The sequence below is a fragment of the Conger conger genome, chromosome 15 (genome assembly GCF_963514075.1).
Source record: "Conger conger chromosome 15, fConCon1.1, whole genome shotgun sequence".
NCBI classification, from domain to species: Eukaryota; Metazoa; Chordata; class Actinopteri; order Anguilliformes; family Congridae; genus Conger; species Conger conger.
In genome coordinates this window covers 220,001-245,000 of record NC_083774.1, presented here as the reverse complement: position 1 = coordinate 245,000, position 25,000 = coordinate 220,001, and the positions used below count along the sequence as shown (strand labels likewise).

The window sequence follows — 25,000 nt, the reverse complement described above, 5'->3', positions numbered from 1 at the left end:
CACTGCTACAGCTACAGCTATAACACCACACCCATAGGCATGCATGGGTGCTAGCCAACACCAAAACAATCTTCTATAAGTATTCCATTGAAAAGTTGACAGGTCGCCAAGTTCAGATTTATGACAAGATTAATATTGAGCTAGTACAGAAAGCAGCGGGATATTATAACCCCTTTGGACTGCATGAGTGGCATTTTTTAATTCTGTAAATGCAATCACAATCTTCGTTATGTTTTATTTTTCCCCTCTTGTCCAGAAAAATTTAATGAATCCTGAAACTTAATCAGTCAAAGGAGAGGCATTTTAAGACGCTGCAGGTTGACTCTGGGTGTTACAGTACACAATCCCTTCCCCTGCTCCACACAGATATCAGCCTATCATCCTATCTTACTGATACTGAGGATCTGTCTGTGGGATCAGTGTGTCTGTCTGTCTGTCTGTGGGATCAGTGTGTCTGTCTGTCTGTCTGTGGGATCAGTGTGTCTGTCCCTCTGTCTGTGGGATCAGTGTGTCTCTCTCTCTGTCTGTTGGATCAGTGTGTCTGTCTGTCTGTCTGTCTGTGGGATCAGTGTGTCTGTCTGTCTGTGGGATCAGTGTGTCTGTCTGTGGGATCAGTGTGTCTGTCCCTCTGTCTGTGGGATCAGAGTGTCTGTCTGTCTGTGGGATCAGTGTGTCTGTCTGTCTGTCTGTCTGTGGGATCAGTGTGTCTGTCCCTCTGTCTGTGGGATTCAGTGTGTCTGTCTGTCTGTCTGTGGGATCAGTGTGTCTCTCTATCTGTCTGTGGGATCAGAGTGTCTGTCTGTCTGTCTGTGGGATCAGTGTGTCTGTCTGTCTGTGGGATCAGTGTGTCTCTCTCTCTGTCTGTTGGATCAGAGTGTCTGTCTGTCTGTCTGTGGGATCAGTGTGTCTGTCTGTCTGTGGGATCAGTGTGTCTGTCCCTCTGTCTGTGGGATCAGTGTGTCTCTCTCTCTGTCTGTGGGATCAGTGTGTCTGTCCCTCTGTCTGTGGGATCAGTGTGTCTGTCTCTCTGTCTGTGGGCTCAGTGTGTCTGTCTGTCTGTGGGATCAGTGTGTCTCTCTCTCTGTCTGTGGGATCAGTGTGTCTGTCTGTCTGTGGGATCAGTGTGTCTGTCTGTCTGTGGGATCAGTGTGTCTCTCTCTCTGTCTGTGGGATCAGTGTGTCTGTCTGTCTGTGGGATCAGTGTGTCTGTCCCTCTGTCTGTTGGATCAGTGTGTCTGTCTGTCTGTCTGTGGGATCAGTGTGTCTGTCTGTCTGTGGGATCAGTGTGTCTCTCTCTGTCTGTGGGATCAGTGTGTCTGTCTGTCTGTGGGATCAGTGTGTCTGTCCCTCTGTCTGTGGGATCAGTGTGTCTGTCTGTCTGTGGGATCAGTGTGTCTGTCCCTCTGTCTGTGGGATCAGTGTGTCTGTGTGTGACACGTCGCTCTCACCTGACAGGTGAGGCGTATGAAGTGTACACCTGACAGGTGACCAGGGCGTAGGCAGCAAGGAAAGCAGAGATCTTCACCATCACCATGGTTACCTGTGGAACAGACCGTCTCCATTGATTACACAAAACTCCTGTTCCTCTGCCCCGCCCACCTGTACAGAGGTTAACACTTGAGGATGATTAAGTCTAAACTCCCAGAATTCAGTTCTCTTATGAGCCCCAACACCCATCTCACAAGCACCCCCATCCTGCATCCCTAACCCCCATCCCTAACTGTCGTCCTGCTCAGTGCCGGGTCTGTCTGTCGTCCTGCTCAGTGCCGGGTCTGTCTGTCGTCCTGCTCAGTGCTGGTCTGTCTGTCGTCCTGCTCAGTGCTGGTCTGTCTGTCGTCCTGCTCAGTGCTGGTCTGTCTGTCGTCCTGCACAGTGCTGGTCTGTCTGTCGTCCTGCACAGTGCTGGTCTGTCTGTCGTCCTGCTCAGTGCTGGTCTGTCTGTCGTCCTGCACAGTGCTGGTCTGTCTGTCGTCCTGCACAGTGCTGGTCTGTCTGTTGTCCTGCTCAGTGCTGGTCTGTCTGTCGTCCTGCTCAGTGCTGGTCTGTCTGTCGTCCTGCACAGTGCTGGTCTGTCTGTCGTCCTGCACAGTGCTGGTCTGTCTGTTGTCCTGCTCAGTGCTGGTCTGTCTGTCGTCCTGCTCAGTGCTGGTCTGTCTGTCGTCCTGCTCAGTGCTGGTCTGTCTGTCGTCCTGCTCAGTGCTGGTCTGTCTGTCGTCCTGCTCAGTGCTGGTCTGTCTGTCGTCCTGCACAGTGCTGGTCTGTCTGTCGTCCTGCTCAGTGCTGGTCTGTCTGTCGTCCTGCTCAGTGCTGGTCTGTCTGTCGTCCTGCTCAGTGCTGGTCTGTCTGTCGTCCTGCACAGTGCTGGTCTGTCTGTCGTCCTGCACAGTGCTGGTCTGTCTGTCGTCCTGCTCAGTGCTGGTCTGTCTGTCGTCCTGCTCAGTGCTGGTCTGTCTGTCGTCCTGCACAGTGCTGGTCTGAGAGCAGAGCACTCGCTAACCGCAGAGTCATCCAGTCTCCCCGGCTGTACACACGGACCTCTGAGCACTGATGTTCAGAAGCACAATTACCTTCTCACAGGTACACTGTGCTGCAGTTTCAAACTGGGGGTGCTAACGGTTTCTGTGACTGGTGAAGCACTGGTTCAGTCATCTTCTCCTGTTTACCATCCAGAATTGAAAACCACATTTATAGAATAACATATCAGACTGCTTGGCACAAATACAATGAACTATATTAAATAAAAAATGAAAAAGAAAAAGGGAGGAAAAGGCAGTCATAATTTCTATTTTTCGCATTTTTCTTCATTAATCATTAATATGACATTCTATTTTTAAATTTCCACAGCCACCACATCACACTTGTCTACCTAATATGTAAAAATGGGTAGTTCCGGAGGATTTGAAAAATGCTTTAAATGTTACATACCTTAAAATCTAAGTTCTTTACTACCCCGAGTGGATATTTTGTTTTACAACAGCAGCAAAATGTACCTGTGAGAATGTAATGTAACTTCTGCTCATAAGAGCATACATTCAGTGAGCACTTTATTATGTGTTTATTAGACTTATTTTGTAGACTTATTAAGTATTCTGCTTCTGTAGCCAATCCACTTAGAGGTTTGATATGTTGTGTGTTCAGAGATGCTCTTCTGCATACACCCTCCTGTCAGCTTTGACCAGTCTGGTCATTCTCCTCTGACCTCTCTCATTAACAACACATTTCCACCCACAGAACTGCTGCTCACTGGATGTTTTTTTGTTTTTCACACCATTCTCTGCAAACTCTAGAGACTGTTGTGCATGAAAATCTCAGGAAATCAGCAGTTTCTGAGCCTCCCTGTCTGGCACCAACAATCATTCCATGGTCAAAGTCACTTAGATCACATTTCTTCCCCATTCTGACGATGGCTCTGAAAAACAGCTGAACCTCTGAGTGTACCGAACACAGTGATCACTCAGTGTACATCCCACGAGATTGGGCTGGAATAGAGGCTACCCCACCCATAAATTACCCCACTGCAAATACCCCAACTGCCCCACACCACCACGACCCCACCCTGCAACTACCCCATGCCACAACTGCCCCACACCACCAGTACCCCACTGCAACTACCCCATGCCACAACTGCCCCACACACCATCAACCCCAGACCACAACTACCCCACACTGCAACTGACCCACCCTGCAACTACCCGACACTGCATTGACCCCACCCTGCAAATATCCCATTCCACAACTATCCCACCCTGCAACTTCCCCATACCACAACTACCCTACCCCACAACTACACCACCATGCAACTGCCCTACATGACACCTACCCCAAATGATGCCTTCCCCACACCACACATACCCCACACCACAAATACCCTATACTGCAACTACCCCACTCTACACCTATTCCAAACAACACCTACCCCACACTGGAACTACCTCACACTACACCCACCCCACACCAACCCTGCTATGACACCACACAGTAAAGCAGGATATGGGCTGTGCACTGTGGTGCTAGTCCTGTCCGCATCATTCCACTCCTCCACCACACCCCACAGAACCGACTACACCTAACGCTACCCCTAACCCTAACACTACCCCTAACCCTAACGCCACAGAGTACAGCAAACCCCAGGGAAATCCAGTTCAAAATATAACTCACCTTCAGTAGGAAATCTTCACTCCAAACAAAAAACAGTAAAGTTGACGTCTTTCAACTTGTAGATTAATTCTTTCTGCTGCTGTGAGCTTCTACTACGCAGAACTCTATATATCTGACACACGGGTTTGTGCATCCACTGTGTAGGTGTTTAATTGTATCCTGTCAGCCAATTACATAGCTGTGCGCCGCCAAACCAGCCAATGAGCGGCCATCCCTTGAATCTGGCACACAAATAAGGGATTGCACTCCATGTACGTCATCCCTAAGTGCTCCATTCACGAACCCCGCCCGTCACTCGAACCATCAGCTCTCAGAATGAGGTCATTAATTAAATGAGGAAAAATCATATAAACGGAAATCATCCTTGGCAGTAAATATTTTACAGGATTCTAAAAATGTACCGTTGCCACTATTTTACAAATGGCTAATCAATGAGTCCAAGTGCAGAGCTGGCTAGCAGAGCCATCTAGTGGCTTGTCAGCCCACAAGCGTCTCAGGCAGAACGTATGAAGCAGAATTAAATACAGCAGTAGTAACCAAAAGTGGCAGGTCAGTGGCAGTCTATTGGAAATAAAACAGCATTATTTTATCTCATTGTAGTTATGGAAATAAATATATCCAAGTGCAAAACAGCAATTATTTCCGTACTATTATGAAGTGAATGGGGATTTTTGTTTGAAGAAATCGATTTTAATCATTAAATTGTCATACATTTTAGTCAGCTGAATAAAATGCAATGTCATGTAATATATTTGGTGCACATACTGTAGCAGAGTTAGGAGTATCTGACATTAAATAATTTTGAGGCATTTTATCTTTAGCTCAGTTATGAGTTCTTCATTTCAACATCTGTAACAATGTGGGAAATGACACTCCTGCACTGCTGAGTGAACGTGGAACTTTACCGAAAGAATATGGTCCTGAATAGAACATGGTTGTTGTTGTTTGTCTTTGCCTTCTTCCTTTATTATTATTATTATTATTATTATTATTATTATTATTATTATTATTATTATTATTATTATTATTATTATTATATAATAAGCATACTCCTGCATGGACCAAGTTAATATCTCTCTGTTTGTTTAATAATGACTGTGCATATCACTATTAATACTCCCATGAGGCCACTCCTGTTCTCTCTCTCCCTCCCTCCCTCTTTCTCTCTCTCTCTCCCTCCCTCCCTCTTTCTCTCTCTCTCTCTTTCCCTCCCTCTCTCTCCCTCTTTCCCTCCCTCTCTCTCCCTCTCTCTCCCTCTCTCAGAGTGGCCTTAGTGGGGAGTCGATGGAGCATCTGACAGTAATGCGGACGCTTTTTCAGAAGTAATTACGGAGTGGTTTGTCGTGTGGCATCTCTAATTCCCCGGCGCTTTTCATTAGACTGCCGGGGGCATGGCAGAGCATTCGGCCGCAACACTCCCTCTGCGTCACCGTGGAGACCCATTAGAGTCCACAAGCCTCTTAGTGCTATTGACCGGCCTGCGCCAGGCAACCACCGGCAGTCAATCACCGCGATTGGACAACTCCCCCCCCCGACCCAAAACCGCAATCGCAAGGAGATGCCACTCAAACAGAGCTGCCGTACGCACTTTACCACCCCTCCCTGACTCAAACTGCAGACGCACGGCCAGATATAGAAGCAGAGATGAGGAAACCCCACGCCCAGTGAGGCACTGCTGGCAGAATGTCCTGAGTCAATACGCTAACCTTTCATATCCTGCTGCGCTGCCATTGGTCAGCTAGCCCACCCCCAGTGCAGGTCATTACACCAGAGAAAATGTCCTCAGAAGGCTGGGGGCTCTACACTGCTACACACGCACACGCACACGCACACGCACACGCACACGCACACGCACATGCACACGCACACGCACACGCACACGCACACGCACACACACGCACACGCACGTGCACGCGCACACACACTCACACACACGCACACGCACACGCACGCGCACGCGCACGCGCACACGCACACACACACACACATACACATACACATACACATACACAGATACAAAGATACACACATACACACATACATACACACACATACACACTCACAGACACACATACACACATACATACACACACGCACACGCACACACACACACACATACACAGATACACACACACACACATACACACATACATACACACACATACACACTCAGACATACATACATACTCACACACTCACACATACACACACATACACACACGCACACACACTCACACACACACACACATACACACACATACACACACACACATACATACACACACACACACACACACATACACACATACATACACATACACACACACATACATACACATACACACACACATACACAGATACACACATACACAGATACACACAGATACACACATACATACACACACATACACACTCACAGACACACATACACACACATACACACTCACAGACACACATACATACTCACACACTCACACATACACACACACACACGCACAGACACAAACACACACACGTACACATGTACACACACATACACACAGACTCACACATATACACACACGTACACACATACATACACGTATACACAACACATATACACATACACACACATGCATACACACACACACACACACACACACAAACATACACACCTCAGGTATCGGAGTGCACCTGAACACCTCCACTATATCTGTTGCATGAAAGTGCTGAATACAAAACTGTAAAAATGGACAATAAACCACAAGATATTCAGTGTACAATCACTGTTGATCATCTTGGATTCTATCCCATAATATCGATAGAAACTTGGCATTTCACCGACCAGCTCCCAGTGACGTTAGGGAGGGCTGTGGTTACAGTGGAGCTGACTCAGTCAGGCTTGATTGAGCTTTTTAATTAAACGCTGAACGCTGATCTAAACCGTGTTCTAGCTGACAGTTCTGGCGATGAGCTAAATTACACAATTCTCTACTCAGAGCTGGGCTAGCGCTGAAACCATATCTACACAAGTCTCTACTCAGAGCTGGGCTAGTGCTGAAACCATATTTACACAAGTCTCTACTCAGAGCTGGGCTAGTGCTGAAACCATATTTACACAAGTCTCTACTCAGAGCTGGGCTAGTGCTGAAACCATATTTACACAAGTCTCTACTCAGAGCTGGGCTAGCGATGAAACCATATTTACACAAGTCTCTACTCAGAGCTGGGCTAGCGCTGAAACCATATTTACACAAGTCTCTACTCAGAGGTGGACTAGCGCTCGAACCATATTGATGTCGTTTCAGTTGCTTCTGCTAAATTAATAATTTGTTCTAGGCACTGAAATAAGAATAATAGTAATAATAACAGCGTACACTGCACAGCACACACACGCACCCATATTCACTATATACACACCATATATATATCGATATACACACTATATATATATATATATATATATATATATATATATGTATATGTATATACATATATATATATGTATATACACACACACACACACACATACACACTCGGAACCACTTTTTTATTTTGGCGTTTTGGCGTTTAGCCTAATATTTTATATTTGGTCGATATTACTGTGGATTCTGGTTTTGTTCGTTTTTCTTATTCGAAAACCTGTTTGAATAACTTATTTTGAGCCTTTACATCATCAAAGCTTTTCCAGGAGTCTTAGTTCTCTTCATCTTTAATGTTGTTTGTACGCGACGTTTTTGATTTCCCCGACTGTGTCGAAACTCAGTGGCGTCACTGACCCTGTGAACGAATATGCGCGGAAAGAATCTGTATTTAATCCAAAGAAAGTAGGCGGTTTAAGCGGGCATTATACACTCCGCGAGCACTTTATTCGATATTTATTAGACCTAATATTTTCACTTATTGGTCTTCTGCTGCTGTAGCCCATCCATTTAGAGGTTTTACGCGTTGTGTGTTCAGAGATGCTCTTCTGCATACCATGGTTGTAATGTGCGGTTATTTGCGTTACTGTCACCTTTCTGTCAGCTTTGACTCTTCTCCTCTGACCTCTCTCATTAACAAGGTGTATTTGCCTGCAGAACTCCTGCTCACTGGTTGTTTTACGCACCATTCTCTGTAGATTCTAGAGACTGTTGTATGTGAAAATCCCTGGAGATCAGCAGATACTCAAACACTCAAACACCAGGCACCAACAATCATTCCATGGAGAAAATCACTTAGATTACATTTCTTCCCCATTCTGACTTTTGGTCTAAAAAACATCTGAACCTCTTGACCATGTATGCGTGCATTTAGTTGCTGCAACATGATTGACTGATTAAATTAACACACTGGTGTACAGGCATACCTAATAGTCACCTACCTAGTTCTCAGGGAGTGTATTATCCTTATGAACGGATTGTCAAAAGGTTTAGACTAACCCTTTTAAACCGAATAAAAATCCCATCGCAATAAGAGAATTTATTCCGATTGCGTGGCTAATGAGTCATTTTTATTGCGACCGGCCTGTTAATCTGATTAAACATGGAGTGAAAGGCTCCATGTAAACAAGGCTATTGGGGCCCTAACTAAGGCTGAGCGATTAATAATATTTCACACCGAAATAGCGATTTAAAATAACGCAATTTGCAAATTGCATGTGCTGCTGTTTTTATGATATAAATTAGCGTTTAGGTTTATTCAGAAGTGGTTATAAAGTTGCACAGGAATTACACGGTGGTGTTGCTTTCCACGTTAAATGTTAAATTAGGTAAATTCTTAACGTTACCATTTTTTAAAATAATGCTACTAAACTAAAATCACATTTGGCTTGCGTTTAAAAGTCGACTATTAGTAGGCTACTGATCTTGTGTCAGTTTAGAGTGAACTTGGGGAATATGTTCCTCTTAAAGTAAATAAATAAAACGTAGGCGTTGCTTAAAAATAATTCGCAAAGAACTGCGAGTGGAATTTAGTCTCTCTTTGATCAGATACCAGAAAATAAAGTGAAATGTAATCTTTGCCACACCCAGCTAACATGATCCAACAGCAGTGAAATGATGCAAAATAATTAGAAAATAAAAACACTCGACAGTGAGCGAATCTACGTATGCTGGATCATGTGAAAGTACAAAAACATTAAAATATTAAAATACAATTTAAACGCATGTATCCAACGACTGTAATTGATGGAGATATTGGCTGTGGCAGCAGCCAGCCTGCACAGCGGGCGATGGAGAGAAGCCCCTGGGTTCAGAGCAAGGCAGGGGCGGACAACTCGTATCCTCCAGGGCTGGTGTGTGTGCGCCATCGGTGTGTTCCTTTTTACACATGACGCCCACTCTCGGAGATAATGAGCTCCTCACTGACGCTGTAGCATTGCGTTTCTGCAGCGCCTGGCACAGCACTGACGTGGAGACGCTATATATGTTACTTTTATAGTATATGGCCCATTCCCTGTGCAAATCTGTTCGTTCGTATCGATCGCTCAGCGGTGTTGTATATTTTTTATGGAAAGGCTGTCACAACAAAGTAACCTGATCACTTCAGCTAATATCCGCTAATATCAGCTAGTATGAGAACAGCTGGCAGTGCAGTATTTGGAGAATGACACATTTTTTTGTTGCTTTGGCTCTGTACTCCAGCACATTGGATTGGAAATGAAACAATACATGTTAGGTTAACAGTGCCGACTGTCACTGTTGGGCCCTTGAGCGAGGCCCTTAACCCTGCATTGCTCCAGGGGAGGATTGTCTCCTGCTTAGTCTAATCAACTGTACGTCGCTCTGGATAAGAGCGTCTGCCAAATGCCAATAATGTAATATCCAGCTGTACAAAATGGACACTGTGAAATATGTGATCCAAATGATAGTCTATGCTCACATTCACTCTGTAGAATATCTGGAAAGGGAAGTAGTCACACTTTGTGAGATTAGTTTCCTCTGATGTAAGTGTACTAAGTATGTGATGTAAATGTACTAAGTTCCTGATGTAGATGTGCTAACTGTCTGGTGTACCTGCACTAAGTGTCATGGTACACCTGTACTGTGAAACGTGCATTTGCTGGTACTGTGTACCAGTGTCTGATGTAAGTGTACTAAGTACCTGATGTAGGTATACTAAGTGTCTGGTGTACATGTACTAAGTGTCTGGTGTAGGTGTACTAAGTGTCTGGTGTAAGTGAATGTGACATGTAGTCTGCTGGAGATTGTTTCAGCTCTGCCTGCTGGAGGAGAGAGCACACACACCTGCTGGTGGAGAGAGCACACACACCTGCTGGTGGAGAGAGCACACACACCTGCTGGTGGAGAGAGCACACACACCTGCTGGAGGAGAGAGCACACACCTGCTGGAGGAGAGCACACACACACCTGGGTTTTGTTTATTAATCAGCCCAGGTGCTTAAAGTCTGCACATGCCCACAGTATGGGGCTGAGCACGGGAGGTTGGCCAGAACGGTGGGGCTTTGGTCATCTTTCCACCCCCCCCCCCCTTCCCCCCTCCATTTTAGGGGACCAAACGTAATCGTAGAGTATACAAGTAATTCCGGGAACAGCAGACATGTGATGCTGTGCCCTTTTCCATGTTGATCTAAAGCATCTTGGCTGTCTTCCCCAGGTGGAAAGAGATCTGAAGAATTGCATTCTTTTCGCTTTACACAATGCAAAATAATATTGTAAGACTAGCTGCTATGTGAAAGAAAAAAAGAAGAAGAAAAAAAACAAAAAAACAACAAAAAAACCCCAATGTTAGATATGTACAGATTTCTGCTGGCATTAAGTTCTGGCTCACATGGAATACATGGACAGTTTTTTGGATTTTGGTTTTCAGATGGATTGAAACGAAACTTACCAGGCTCATCCGATAGATCACGTGATTGTCCTTGTGTGCAATATGCCTTCATTGGGTCACACCGTACACACACCAGAGATATTTTAAAAAATATCAAATGTAAACTTAGACAACACAAGGCTTGAATCAACACAATACATGAAGGCCTTACACATGATGGCCCTGGCAGTTTGGTATTTGTGTTGCTTGGCCTTCTTAATTCCTGCTTGCATCCAAGATCCTCTACACAAAAATCTTTTTTTCATATGACATGGTATGGCTAAAAAACAACTGAACACAGCCATGTTCATAAGTAAACACTTGTTCTTTTTCAGCCGTAAGGTCTGACATCTAAGAAACATTTAACTGTGACATTTAAAATGGACAGTGTTTTGTTAACATTACCTGATAACGCGTTTTAAAATCATACTCGCATTCTTAGCAGTGATAAGTGACACATGATTTTGGAGGATATTCGGTTTGGTCGACTTCGTTTATCATGCAGCTGCAGTGGAGGTTACCAGCTCTGAGCAGTGAGCTTAAAACCTGTTGCACGATTTTACTTTCTTTTGCCTTTTTTTTTTTTTAGTTTATTGTGTTAGTTTATTATTTTTGCCAAGAACCCGAGAGGGGTTTTTGCCCACAGAACTGCTGCTCAGTGAATGTTTTTTGTTTTTCGCACCATTCTCTGCAAACTCTAGAGCACTGGTCACCAAGCCTGTTCCTGGAGATCTACCGTCCTGTAGGTTTTCACTCCAACCCTAACAAAGCACAGCTCATCCAACAGCTAGAGCAGGGCTGCCCAACCCTGTTCCTGGAGATCTACCGTCCTGTAGGTTTTCACTCCAACCCTAACAGAGCACAACTCATCCAACAGCTTCAGATCTCATTGATCTGCTAACTTACTTACTCATTTATTCAGTTGCTACCACATGATTGGCTGATTAATAATTTGCACTAACAAGCTGGTGTGCAGGTCTACCTAATAAAGTGCTCAGTGAGTGTATGTCTGATGTACGTGTACAATGTGTCTGATATAAGAGCCAGGTCTCCGACGACAGGTGAATGTTCCGACCACTGAAAGTTAACAGTATGTTAACCAAAACTGAGGCACACTGTGTGAGTACAAAACGTTTTTGTGACTCAATGCTCAATTAATACTATTTATGTTACATCGTAACCCTATCCCTAACCTCTGTTGCTACACCTTTTTTGCCGTTTGCCCACAGATTATGTGTAAAATCTATTATTTAATATATCTCTTCATATTTTATATTATATTATATAAGTACCAAGCGTCTGATATAACTGTTCTAAGCGTCTGATATAAACGTATGAGGCGTGTGATATAAACGTACTAAGTGTCTGATGTAAATGTACTAAGTGTCCTCTGACACTGACTGAACAGAGCTGACCTGTTCACTGGTCACTGATGAAGAGTGTGCTGGTCACTGATGAAGAGTGTGCTGGTCACTGATGAAGAGTGTGCATCACATGATCAGAGTGTGGGCCTGGCTTCCGGGCCGCAGGAAAATGGCAAACTGTTTCCACGTCAACAGCTTTTTGAGACGAACAAGCCTATTATATGGTTATGAATATGGTTATGAATTAATAATAGCATAATACTATAATACCTCATGATTAAAGTTTTGTAGTAGATGCAGGAGGGATTATGGGTTGGACAGTGTGTGCTGGGTGTAGCAGCACATAGCTCTTTTGTGTTTGTCACATTTAGCTGTAGGCAGTGGTCTGGGCACCATTGTGTGAATGAGGAAGTGGAGTGCCAATAGCGTGAATGTTATTTTACATTGGGTGTGCCAGCGTGAACCCATTTAACAATGTGGGAATTACAGATGGTTACTTTATTACAGATGGATACTTTATTTATTAATATACATATGGTGTTGTATTGAGGCATGTGCACTGCAAGGACTGTGGTAACACATTTAATCTAGAAAGACAATAATGAATCTAATATAATCTAATCAAATCTAAAATAAATCCTTTAGTGCAGCAGTGCACAAGGGGTGATCTGTTGTGGGGCTTCTCCATCCATCCATCCATTATCTGAACCCGCTTATCCTGAACAGGGTCGCAGGGGGGCTGGAGCCTATCCCAGCATACATTGGGCGAAAGGCAGGAATACACCCTGGACAGGTCGCCAGTCTATCGCAGGGCACACACACCATTCACTCACACACTCATACCTACGGGCAATTTAGACTCTCCAATCGGCCTAACCTGCATGTCTTTGGACTGTGGGAGGAAACCGGAGTACCCGGAGGAAACCCACGCAGACACGGGGAGAACATGCAAACTCCGCACAGAGAGGCCCCGGCCGACGGGGATTCGAACCCAGGACCTCCTTGCTGTGAGGCGGCAGTGCTACCCACTGCACCACCCGTGCCGCCGCGTTGTGGGGCTTCTTCTGCTCTTAATTATTTTATTTTATTTAATCGCAATCATATCATGATCTGACATTTGTATTAGCACCAGCTACAGCCACAGACTGCAAGAGTACCATAAAGATTTCGCTCTGCTCAGTGCAGAAGTACAGTGAGGTATGCTATGGTGTGACAGGAGGACTGTGAGTTACTCCATGGTGTGACAGGAGGACTGTGAGTTACGTGAGTTACTCTATGGTGTGACAGGAGGACTGTGAGTTACTCTATGGCAGGGGTGTCCAATCTTATCCAGAAAGGGCCGGTGTGTGTGCAGGTTGTTGTTTTAGCACAGGACTAAAACAGCTGATTCTACTCATCAAGGTCTTGATTAAAGACCACGGTTGGTTCACTAGTTTAATCAGGTGTGTTACTGCTGGGTTAAAACAAAAACCTGCACCCACGCCGGCCCTTTTAGGATAAGTTTGGACACCTCTGCTCTATGGTGTGACAGGAGGACTGTGAGTTACGTGAGTTACTCTATGGTGTGACAGGAGGACTGTGAGTTACTCTATGGTGTTACAGGAGGACTGTGAGTTAATCTATGGTGTGACAGGAGGACTGTGAGTTACTCTATGGTGTGACAGGAGGACTGTGAGTTACGTGAGTTACTCTATGGTGTGACTGGAGGACTGTGAGTTACTCTATAGTGTTACAGGAGGACTGTGAGTGTTTATTTGGGGAACAGCGACCTGGTGTTTATTTTCAGGAAGCTGCGGTTTCCATGTGGACAGCAAATTCCGGTTGCGTAACTCTCTGAGGATGGGGGCTGCAGTCCGAGGCTCCTCTCCACCAATCACACGTGTCCAAAGTACTGGAAACCATGGAAACCAGTAAGCCAATCTGAAGTCCCAAGGAGGATGCATCCCTCTGTCTGAGCAGGTTGCCTGTTCTTTATGTTATGTGGTAATCGAGAATGGGCTGGTTTTCTTTTTTTAACGGAGTAACTTTAGGTAAATTGGCCACTGTGCTTTCCTGAAAGAGACAGATCACGCGCAGTGAGAGGGGGAATTCAGAGCTCAGTATAGGCACCTTTATATCTTCATGTTCGGATATTTGAGTTGTATTTGCTACATTGGGCTCCAACAAGCGCCAGAAACACCTTCATCTTCCACTGTTGGCTTTGGTCCGGTATCAATCCTGCATTGATGTTCTTTGTCCTCAGTGGGGTATTTATTTGTATAAATAATGTTTTTTTGTTGTTTTTAGTACCTCACAGAGAGTACGGTGAGGCTCTGCTTCCACCAGGCAGCTAGGGGGTGCTAAACCGGCCTGGCCTGGAGACAGGGGTTGGCACATTGAGGGAGTACCTGCTCGTAGAACTCGTTGATGATGCCTTCGGTCCACCTGAGGTGGAGGTCGCGGGCTTTGGCAGGACCGTTAATGTCGGCCAGCTTAATGCAGACCTGGCAGACCAGCAGCCGATCATTCTCATTGGCTCAGTCAATGCCCGGACTGTTTTCATCATTAACCTATTTAAGCACAGGGAAAAAAAGGTGGACTTTTTTAGTAATTCTGGAGAACAGTTAAGGCCTTTTCAAACTACGTCTTACACTCTACTCAAACTACACTCACAGGGAATATCACGGTAGTTTCACACTCACAGGGAATATTACGGTAGTTTTACAGTCACAGGGAATATCACAGTCGTTTTACACACACAGGGAATATTACAGTAGTTTTACACTCACAGGGAATATCACAGTAGTTTTACACTCACAGGGAATATCACAGTAGTTTTACACTCACAGGGAATATTACAGTAGTTTTACACTCACAGGGAATATTACGGTAGTTTTACACTCACAGGGAATATCACAGTAGTTTTACACTCACAGGGAATATTACGGTAGTTTTACACTCACAGGGAATATTACGGTAGTTTTACACTCACAGGGAATATCACAGTAGTTTTACACTCACAGGGAATATCACAGTAGTTTTACACTCACAGGGAATATTACGGTAGTTTTACACTCACAGGGAATATTACGGTAGTTTTACACTCACAGGGAATATCACAGTAGTTTTACACTCACAGGGAATATCACAGTAGTTTTACACTCACAGGGAATATCACAGTAGTTTTACACTCACAGGGAATATTACGGTAGTTTTACACTCACAGGGAATATTACGGTAGTTTTACACTCACAGGGAATATTACGGTAGTTTTACACTCACAGGGAATATCACAGTAGTTTTACACTCACAGGGAATATTACGGTAGTTTTACACTCACAGGGAATATTACGGTAGTTTTACACTCACAGGGAATATCACAGTAGTTTTACACTCACAGGGAATATCACAGTAGTTTTACACTCACAGGGAATATCACAGTAGTTTTACACTCACAGGGAATATCACAGTAGTTTTACACTCACAGGGAATATTACGGTAGTTTTACACTCACAGGGAATATTAAGGTAGTTTTACACTCACAGGGAATATCACAGTAGTTTTACACTCACAGGGAATATCACAGTAGTTTTACACTCACAGGGAATATCACAGTAGTTTTACACTCACAGGGAATATTACGGTAGTTTTACACTCACAGGGAATATTACGGTAGTTTTACACTCACAGGGAATATTACGGTAGTTTTACACTCACAGGGAATATCACAGTAGTTTTACACTCACAGGGAATATTACGGTAGTTTTACACTCACAGGGAATATTACGGTAGTTTTACACTCACAGGGAATATTACGGTAGTTTTACACTCACAGGGAATATCACAGTAGTTTTACACTCACAGGGAATATCACAGTAGTTTTACACTCACAGGGAATATCACAGTAGTTTTACACTCACAGGGAATATTACGGTAGTTTTACACTCACAGGGAATATTACGGTAGTTTTACACTCACAGGGAATATCACAGTAGTTTTACACTCACAGGGAATATCACAGTAGTTTTACACTCACAGGGAATATCACAGTAGTTTTACACTCACAGGGAATATTACGGTAGTTTTACACTCACAGGGAATATTACGGTAGTTTTACACTCACAGGGAATATTACGGTAGTTTTACACTCACAGGGAATATTACGGTAGTTTTACACTCACAGGGAATATCACAGTAGTTTTATTTCATGGCAGCCGCTCTCCAGGGCACAGAAGAAGGCCATAAGTTCCCGTTGCGGAATCCTGAAGAGCTCAAAGAGGCCCATGTCCTGGAACAGCGTGTAGGTCACCTGGGAAGGACAGCGCACCGATCAGAGTGGCCAACAACATACATACTTACATAGCTGAGAATATGTCCTGTTTTCCCGCCGGTCTGGTCCATGAGGTCAAAGATCTGGAAGTTCCAGCGATTCATCTTCTCTATGAGGGCCTGGGGGTTCAGCAGCAGGGGGTCCTGCCCGCTCTGTCAAGGGGTCAAGGTACCCCATCTTTATCCAACTAGCATGGAGGGGAACTACACAATTATGAAACAATATCAACTAAAGTGAATGAAAGCATCTATAAGAACATAAAAAACTAGAGATTTTCGAAAGATGTGTTACTAGATGGTTGTTAGGGTGTTACTATGTGGTCACTAAAGGGGTACTAGGTAGTTGCTAAGGTGTTACTAGGTAGTTGCTAAGGTGTTACGAGGTGGTTGCTAGGTTGTTACTAGGTTTTGTTTTATCTAAAAAACTTTGGTCAAACGAGCTGCACCTCTCTCTCAGAGCACTGCTGTTCCTGGGGGGGGCTGTGTTCCAGAGCCCCCCCCCCAGCCTCTCCCCCCGGGGGTGGGACAGGAGTCCAGGTGTGTCTGCACCTTGGGGGCGTGGTCTTCCATGGCTGCGGCTCCGCCCACCTCCCTCACCTGAGGGAGACAATGCACCTTTTATTAATGGATTTTAATTTAACTCATATGGACAGTCCTGTTGTATCTGCTACCTATTCCGTTTTAAAACCAGGAGGGCGCACACATACCATCACACACTCAAGACCTGTCCTCATTTTAAGTGCGTTGTAGTTGTGCTCTGCGTCTGTCAGCCACACCCAGGACAGACGGCCATTTTATCATTTTGACAGCAGTCGGCTGCTCTAATGCAGTCTTCCCATGTTGACGGTAAAAAAACGTTTTATCACGTGTTAATGTGGAACAGGTGATGACCGCAGCTGTATAAGCTACAGAACAAGGGGAGAATGTAAACATTGCTATGGTGACTTGGTGGGATAGTTTTATTATTATTATTATTATTATTTGATACATTTATTTGAGATTTTTTCATTTTTCTCCCAATTTGGTAGCTAATTGTACCTCATCTAATCCAATCAGAGTTAGTGTTAGATACACCACCCACACCCCGTCCCTCAGCGCCCTGAAGGAGAGCAACACGCCTTCTTCAAGCCGTCTCGTCTCATGCTCGTGTCTGTGATTCCAAGGCGCCCGAGGTGCTTGTTTGTGCGGCGATCAGCTAACCCTGCCAAGTCCCTCCCGCTGGAGCAGTGAGCCAATTATGCCGCTCCACGAACTTGGCTTTTAGCAGGACCAGGAATCGAACCCCGGTCCTCGGTGTGCAACTGCAGCATGTATTATTTTTATTATTAAGGCATTTGGTATGATATAAAGATGAATGGGGAAAGACAGGACATTAATTTAATGTTACCTGTGCTGGAAAATGGACAAAAGCGCATGTTGATTTATCACATCCTTCATGTTGCTTCTAAATGACAACATCCAGCTTCTAAAATCAGCTGTCCCCATTGGCTCAGCAAAAAGGGCCCTGCCTGTGTGTCTGCTCATAGGGCAGCAGCGATCTCTCACCTGCATCCACACCTGCTATACTCTTCAGCATCAGACGTCCACAGCTGGGGGAGAGAGAGCCAATCAGCACCCAGCTAGGGCGGAGTGTAAGAACAATGTAGAGAGTGTAGTATAGCAACAGTGCAGTCTAGTGGATAATATTCCTGTAGCCTAGTGGCTCAGATACATGATTCAAGTTTTTTGTCATCAAAATAAGATCAGTGCAGCTGTTTGGCTCTTGAGCAAGGCCCTTAACCCCACATTGCTTTAAAGCATCAGATAAATAACTAATGTAAAGCAATGTGTAACTATGGCCTAGGGCCAGTATAAGATGTAAACTTATGTAAAGTGTCATATGACAAACAATATGTATTTTATATTCAATGTCGCACACCTAGAGTCGCGGACACAATCATACTTTGTGGTACATGGTTGATTGGACAGCCAGATGGAACACTGAGTTTCACCGTCATGGACAGCCTACACAAGGAGCTGCCGTCTTTTCAGAAATGCAGAGCTGTGTGTGTAAGTACTGTGTGTGTAGAGGTGTGTGTGTGTGTGTGTAAGAGCAGTGTGTGTAAGTACTGTGTGTGTGTAGAGCTGTGTGTATGTAAGAGCTGTGTGTGTAAGTACTGTGTGTATGTAAGAGCTGAGTGTGTAAGTACTGAATGTGTGTAGAGGTGTGTGTGTGTGTGTGTGTGTGTAAGAGCAGTGTGTGTAAGTACTGTGTGTGTCTAGAGCTGTGTCTGTGTAAGAGCTGTGTGTGTAAGTGCTGTGTGTGTAGGTGTGTGCGTAGCTGTGTGTACATGAGAGCTGTGTATAGCTGTGTGTATAAAAGCTGTGTGTGTAAGAGCTGTGAGTGTGTAAGAACTGTGTGTATACAGCTGTGTGTAAGAGATGTGTGTGTAAAAGCTGTGTATGTAGGAGATGTGTGTGTAAGAGCTATGTGTATACAGCTGTGTCTGTAGAAGCTGTGTAAGAGCTGTGTACAGCTGGATGTGTGTAAAAGCTGTGTGAGGAAAAGCTGTGTGTCTGTAAGAGCTGTGTGTAAAAGCTGTGTGTAAGAGCTGTAAGAGCTGTGTGTGTAAGTGATGTGTGTGTGAGTAAAAGCTGTGTGTATAAGAGCTGTGCAGAGCTGTGTGTGTTTAAAAGCCGTGTGTGTGTGTGTAAGGGCTGTGTAAGAACCGTGTGTAAAAGCTGTGTGTGTAAGAGCTGTGTACATCTGTGTGTATAAAAGCTGTGTGTGTTTAAAAGCTGTGTGTGCAAGGGCTGTGTGTAAGAGCTGTATGTGTGTAAAAGCTGTGTGTGTAAAAGCTGTGTGTAAGAGTTGTGTACAGCTGTGTTTGTGTAAAGGCTGTGTGTGTACAGCTGTGTGTGTGTGTAAAAGCTGTGCTGTGTGTGTAAGAGCTGTGTGCATAAAAGCTGTGTGGGTAATAGCTGTGTGTATAGCTGTGAGTAACAGCTGTGTGTGTGTAAAAGCTGTGTGTGTAAGAGCTGTGTACAGGTGTGTGTGTAAAAGCTGTGTGTCTAAGTGCTGTCTGTGTAAGAGCTGTGTGTGTGTAACAGCTGTGTGTAAAAGCTGTGTGTGTAAGAGCTGTGTACAGCTGTGTGTGTAAAGGCTGTGTGTAAAAGCTGTGTACGTAGATGTGTGTGTAAAAGCTGTGTGTCTAAGTGCTGTCTGTGTAACAGCTGTGTGTATACAGCTATGTGTGTAAGAGCTGTGTATGTGTAAGAGCTGTGTGTATGTAAAGCCCAGTCTACACCAAACCACCGAGACGAGAGAAATCTCAGAACATCCGTTAGTATGGACTAGGCAGTCCACACCAAGGCGCCGAGTAAAGAAATAAACAACCGTTTCTATGACAACCTGATTAACTGTAATGTGAGATCACTTGAAATCACCAAGATAGTAAAGTTATATTTATTAACGTAATGCTATTGCTTAGCTTACTGCTGGGATAACTTCTCTACAGCCATAATGTCTGACAGTTGCATTTCTTCTGTATAGACGGCAGAGACAGCGAAGAAAGGCAGTGTGTGGTCCTGTAGCTGGATATTGTGGCGTCAGACTCGGGGCGCATACGTAAATCTGTACAGGGAACTGGAAGGTTGAAGATAGTCCGGCCTTCAATAACTTTTCCCGCCTCTTCCCTGACAAATTTCACCAATTAGAGCAGGTGGTTACACCGCTAATTCAAAGGCAAAACACAAATTACCGTGATTGTATTTCATCGGGAGAGAGGCTGATTCTGACCCTGTGCTTCCTGGCAACAGGTGATATAATGTTACTCAAAACCAGCCACTAACGTTTGGGTGTTGATAACGTCAACGCTAACCTGGTATTAGTTTATTAGGCTAAATGACATGACGGCTCAGTTAGTCATTAGATCAGATGTACAGGGGGAGCCTGGCATACCCCTTACGCATCGGGCACTCTGTCATTATGCAATACCGGAAACCTGTTCTGCAATTTACCAGCTTCTGAAAAAAGATTACCTATAGGTAAGTGGGGCAGGGAGGAGAGGAGGGAGCAGCCAAAATGTAATATCCATCCATCCATCCATTATCTGAACCCGCTTATCCTGAACAGGGACGCAGGGGGGCTGGAGCCTATCCCAGCATACATTGGGCGAAAGGCAGGAATACACCCTGGACAGGTCGCCAGTCCATCGCAGGGCACACACACCATTCACTCACACACTCATACCTGTGGGCAATTTAGACTCTCCAATCAGCCTAACATGCATGTCTTTCGACTGTGGGAAGAAACCGGAGTACCCGGAGGAAACCCACGCAGACACGGGGAGAACATGCAAACTCCACACAGAGAGGCCCCGGCCGACGGGGATTTGAACCCAGGACCTCCTTGCTGTGAGGCGGCAGTGCTACCCACTGCACCATCCGTGCCGCCCAAAATGTAATAATGTAAGTAAATATAAAACAACACAATAAGAGTTAGTTCATAGAATCAATGATTTGCCCCTGCTATGGGATAAGCCAGGGGTGTTTTATTTAAGCAATAAAGATCAAACACAATATATTAGGGGTTTGATGACAGAAAGCATCCTTGCTATAGCATACAGCAAGGGCTACATTACTACATACTGTGTTATGTGAAGGCATGGTGGTGAACAAAAAAAAGACACAGGTCAATTTTCTTTTCAATCATACTGCACTTGCATTTATTGCAAATAAATAAATATGCACATCTGCACCCAGCACACAGGCGGTGTATGTGCGTGAGATCTGCACCCAGCACACAGGCGGTGTATATGGTGTATATGCGTGAGTGCACGGGGGTTCATGCAGAGGAGGTGCAAGGTGAGTGTGGTCCTCACTGGAGCTCACCACAGCTCCAGCTGCTCTGAATCACACCAAATGTCTGGGTCCAGAATTCCACGTGATTTATTTTCTATGTTGTGATGTCATCAGATACTTCAGTCTTTAAAATATTTAATTAAATTCCCCATTTAATTAAAAATCGTGCTCTCTGATTCGGCCAGCTAACACTTCCCTCGAGCTGAAGGGGCTGAAGAGGCCTTTAACTGAGGAACAGCTCTATCTCTATCTCTATCTCTATCTCTATCTCTATCTCGTTCTCTATCTCGTTCTCTATCTCGTTCTCTATCTCGTTCTCTATCTCGTTCTCTATCTCGTTCTCTATCTCTATCTCGGCGGTCCTGGTCTTCTTCCTCCTCGTCTTCCTCCTCCTCCAGCTCCACTTCTTCACTCTCCTCCCTCTCATTTTCTGCTGTACGTTCCTGTGAACATAACACACACACAATAGCACTCCAATTATAGTAGTAGGATTATTATTATTATTATTATTATTATTATTATTTTAATAATAATAATAACATTAAATTGTATGATATTTTTCAGTGTCCAAAGACCAACTGGTTGCAAAAGGGTTACAATAGAACTTCCCCAACTGTATCGGAGCTCTAGATGGGAAGTATGTCACCCTCCACCCCCCACCTGGCACTGGCTGTTATAATCGTAAGCACAGTTTTTTGGTTGTGCTGATGGCGTTGGTGGACAGCAGCTATCGGCCTCTACATGTTGATGTTGGTGCAGCGGGCGGGTGTCAGACGGTGGGGTGTCCGTGGAGAAGAGGATAGCGAGCATCCCAGGACCAGCCCCACTGGCAGGAAGGAGCCGCCGGCACCACATGCCATGTGGAGAACATCCTGAAGCCCGACCCGAACCCAGACCTGACGCGCGTGGGACACATACATTCAGCCCCTCTGGAGGAAGGACAGCCCATCCAAAGCAACCCTGGCCTTCCCTGAGCTGCCCTGCCTCGCTCCACCAACCCCACCCAGCAAGCCAAGATCAACAGAGACAAGCTCTGCCAATGTGTGAATTCAGAACTAGGTGCTGTTCCTTAGCAGTGGGACCAAATATAGCCATTTTTATTTATTTTTTTAGCCATCTTGTTTTTCCCACTGGCAACACACCCATAGTACACCCATCCATCACCTCACATACACTGCACATCTACCGCCAAACACACCACACATGTTATTTGTAACTATTAAATAAGTATTACTTTGGTTTAACTGCATTCCTGTGTTCATGTCTCCATCATATTTTATGTTCTGCGGCACCCGAATGAGGGGTCATAACAATAGAAACTAAATACATACCATCATGCACACTGGTGTGAGACTCCAGGAAGCACAGCCTCCTCAGGATCTTGCTGTTTTTACACTCCCTGCACTTCCAGATGGCGGTAGCTCCTTGTAGAGACAATATTGGGTGCAGAGGGACTGAATCTTTTTTATCACTTCTTTCTCTGCAAGTAAAAAAATGAAACAATTTTGCACAGCAGAGGGGGCAGATTACCGAAGGCTCAGCACTGCTTATCAAAATCAAAGAGAACCGTTTCCATCGATCTTCCAATCTCTAACGTTACCACTATCTGTTTTAGGATTCCTTGAAACATAGTCCCACCATGTAGGGCAATTTCACCAAACAGCTACTTGCCAAGGTCAACTGAGGTGACATTAAAGTAGTAGTTAGATAGCTAAGGCAGCCAACTATTGATACCTTATGTTGGCTAACTATGGTTAGCCAGCTATCGAGAGCTAGCCATCTAGTTTGTTATGTTAACGATACTAGTTTACTGAAGTTAGAAATGTTTGGCTAAAATAGTGCTCTTCTTCAAGGTTAGCTAATGTTAGCTTTAAGTTACCCGAATTGACCAGTAGCGAAGTAGCGAAAGTAACATTGCCTCCACTGGCTTCCTATTGCCGCACGCATCCGATTCAAGGCCCTAGTGTTGGCATTTCAGGCTGCTAAGGGGACTGCCCCACATTACATACAATCCCTGATCACTCCCTACTCCCCAGCTAGACCACTCCGGTCTGCCAGCTCTGGTCGCCTTACGATTCCCTCTCTACGTGCACCTGGCGGTCGAGCTGCACGTTCACGCCTGTTTTCCGTTCTGGTTCCTCAGTGGTGGAATGACTTGCCTACCACTGTCAGGACAGCAGAATCCCTCCCCCTATTTCGACGCAGACTCAAAACACACCTCTTCAAACTCTACCTTAGTCCCCCCTCCTGATTTACCCCGCCCCCCCCTTCTGATACCCCTATCCCTGTCTACCCCCCCCCCCCCCCAAAAAAAAAAAAAAAAAAAAAAAAATTGCACTTATGATGACGACTATATGTTTAGAACAGCAGTCCAGGTGTATTTTTCTAGTTCTGGATGTGATGCTTTGACTTGTGGTAGAACCTATGCACTTGTAAGTCGCTTTGGATTAAAAGCGTCTGCCAAATGACTAAAATGTAAATGTAAATGTAAATGAAAGGATAAAGTAAAATTGTAGGCTACTTACCGCCTATCCCAAGGCAATTCGCAATCTCCTGAATCCCATTAGACTTTGAGTAGCGGTTTCACTAGCTTCGGGCAGCGATGTCGCACAGACATGGTCGGTCTTCAGAGATGCCTCTCTCTCAGTCGTCCAAAACTCCGCCATTTTGTCCATGACGTAGCCTTGTGTTCTAAAACTCTGGGCTTAAGACTTGACACGCTAAGCTTTCGAAATGCCAACTGCCGAGAGCCAACATTCTAAACCTGGACTAAAACCGTCTCATCTCTGCGGTTTGGTGTAGACAGGGCTTAAGAGCTGTGTGTGTGTAAGAGCTGTGTGTGTGTAAGAGCTGTGTGTGCGTACAGCTGTGTGTGTAAGAGCTGTGTGTGTACAGCTGTGTGGGTAGGGGGAGCCATGGTGTGTGTTCTGCAGGGTGAATCTCAGTGATGAATCCCCTGGTGTGGATGGAGCTGGATGGGCCCTACCGGCTGCAGATGGGGATGCTGGGATTGTGCAGCGGGGGCTGGAAGTTGGGGGCGCTGTGGGTGTACCCCAGGGGTCTGTGCAGGTCCGCGCTGGGTTTGCACAGGAAGTCTGCCGTGTCCGGAAACATCGCCATGGCAACCTCGCTGGGAGAGCTGTGATTGGGCGTGCTGAGCGGGCTCATGGTTGCGGGGGCACCTGAGGTACACACACCTTGTCATGTCCAATGTGGGGGGGTTAATGTGGGGGGTACACACCGTCATGTCTAATGTGGGGGGGGTTAATGTGGGGGGTACACACACTGTCATGTTTAATGTGGGGGGGTTAATGTGGGGGGGGGTTAATGTGGGGGGGTTAACGTGGGGGGTACACACACTGTCATGTTTAATGTGGGGGGGTTAATGTGGGGGGGGGTTAATGTGGGGGTACACACACCGTCATGTTTAATGTGGGGGGGTTAATGTGGGGGGTACACACACTGTCATGTTTAATGTGGGTACACACTAATAGGCCTATTACTCTTCTATACTCTCTATGTTCCTACAGGCCCCTCCC

General features: G+C 45.1%; 1 protein-coding gene, 1 long non-coding RNA gene and 1 pseudogene across 3 annotated transcripts in view; all 3 read right to left on the bottom strand.

The window, feature by feature from the left end:
* Positions 1-4,289, bottom strand: part of LOC133111963 (calcitonin gene-related peptide-like) — a 7,349-nt gene extending 3,060 nt beyond the window's left edge. For both annotated transcript variants that reach the window (XM_061222614.1, XM_061222615.1), the window contains exons 1-2: positions 4,159-4,289; positions 1,449-1,540 (exon numbers count right to left, since the gene is read on the bottom strand). In XM_061222614.1, coding sequence (XP_061078598.1) covers positions 1,449-1,534 — 86 coding nt within the window. In that variant the 5' untranslated portion in view covers positions 1,535-1,540; positions 4,159-4,289. The remainder of the gene's footprint in view (positions 1-1,448; positions 1,541-4,158) is intronic.
* A 12,190-nt stretch (positions 4,290-16,479) lies between these two features.
* The window catches only part of LOC133111845 (cGMP-inhibited 3',5'-cyclic phosphodiesterase 3B-like), a 23,329-nt pseudogene continuing 14,808 nt past the window's right edge, over positions 16,480-25,000 (bottom strand).
* On the bottom strand, positions 21,564-24,301 carry LOC133111572 (uncharacterized). The gene is made up of 3 exons (XR_009705003.1): positions 23,987-24,301; positions 22,793-22,941; positions 21,564-21,904 (listed from the first exon to the last, which is right to left on the bottom strand). It is a non-coding gene; the product is annotated as an uncharacterized LOC133111572 (long non-coding RNA).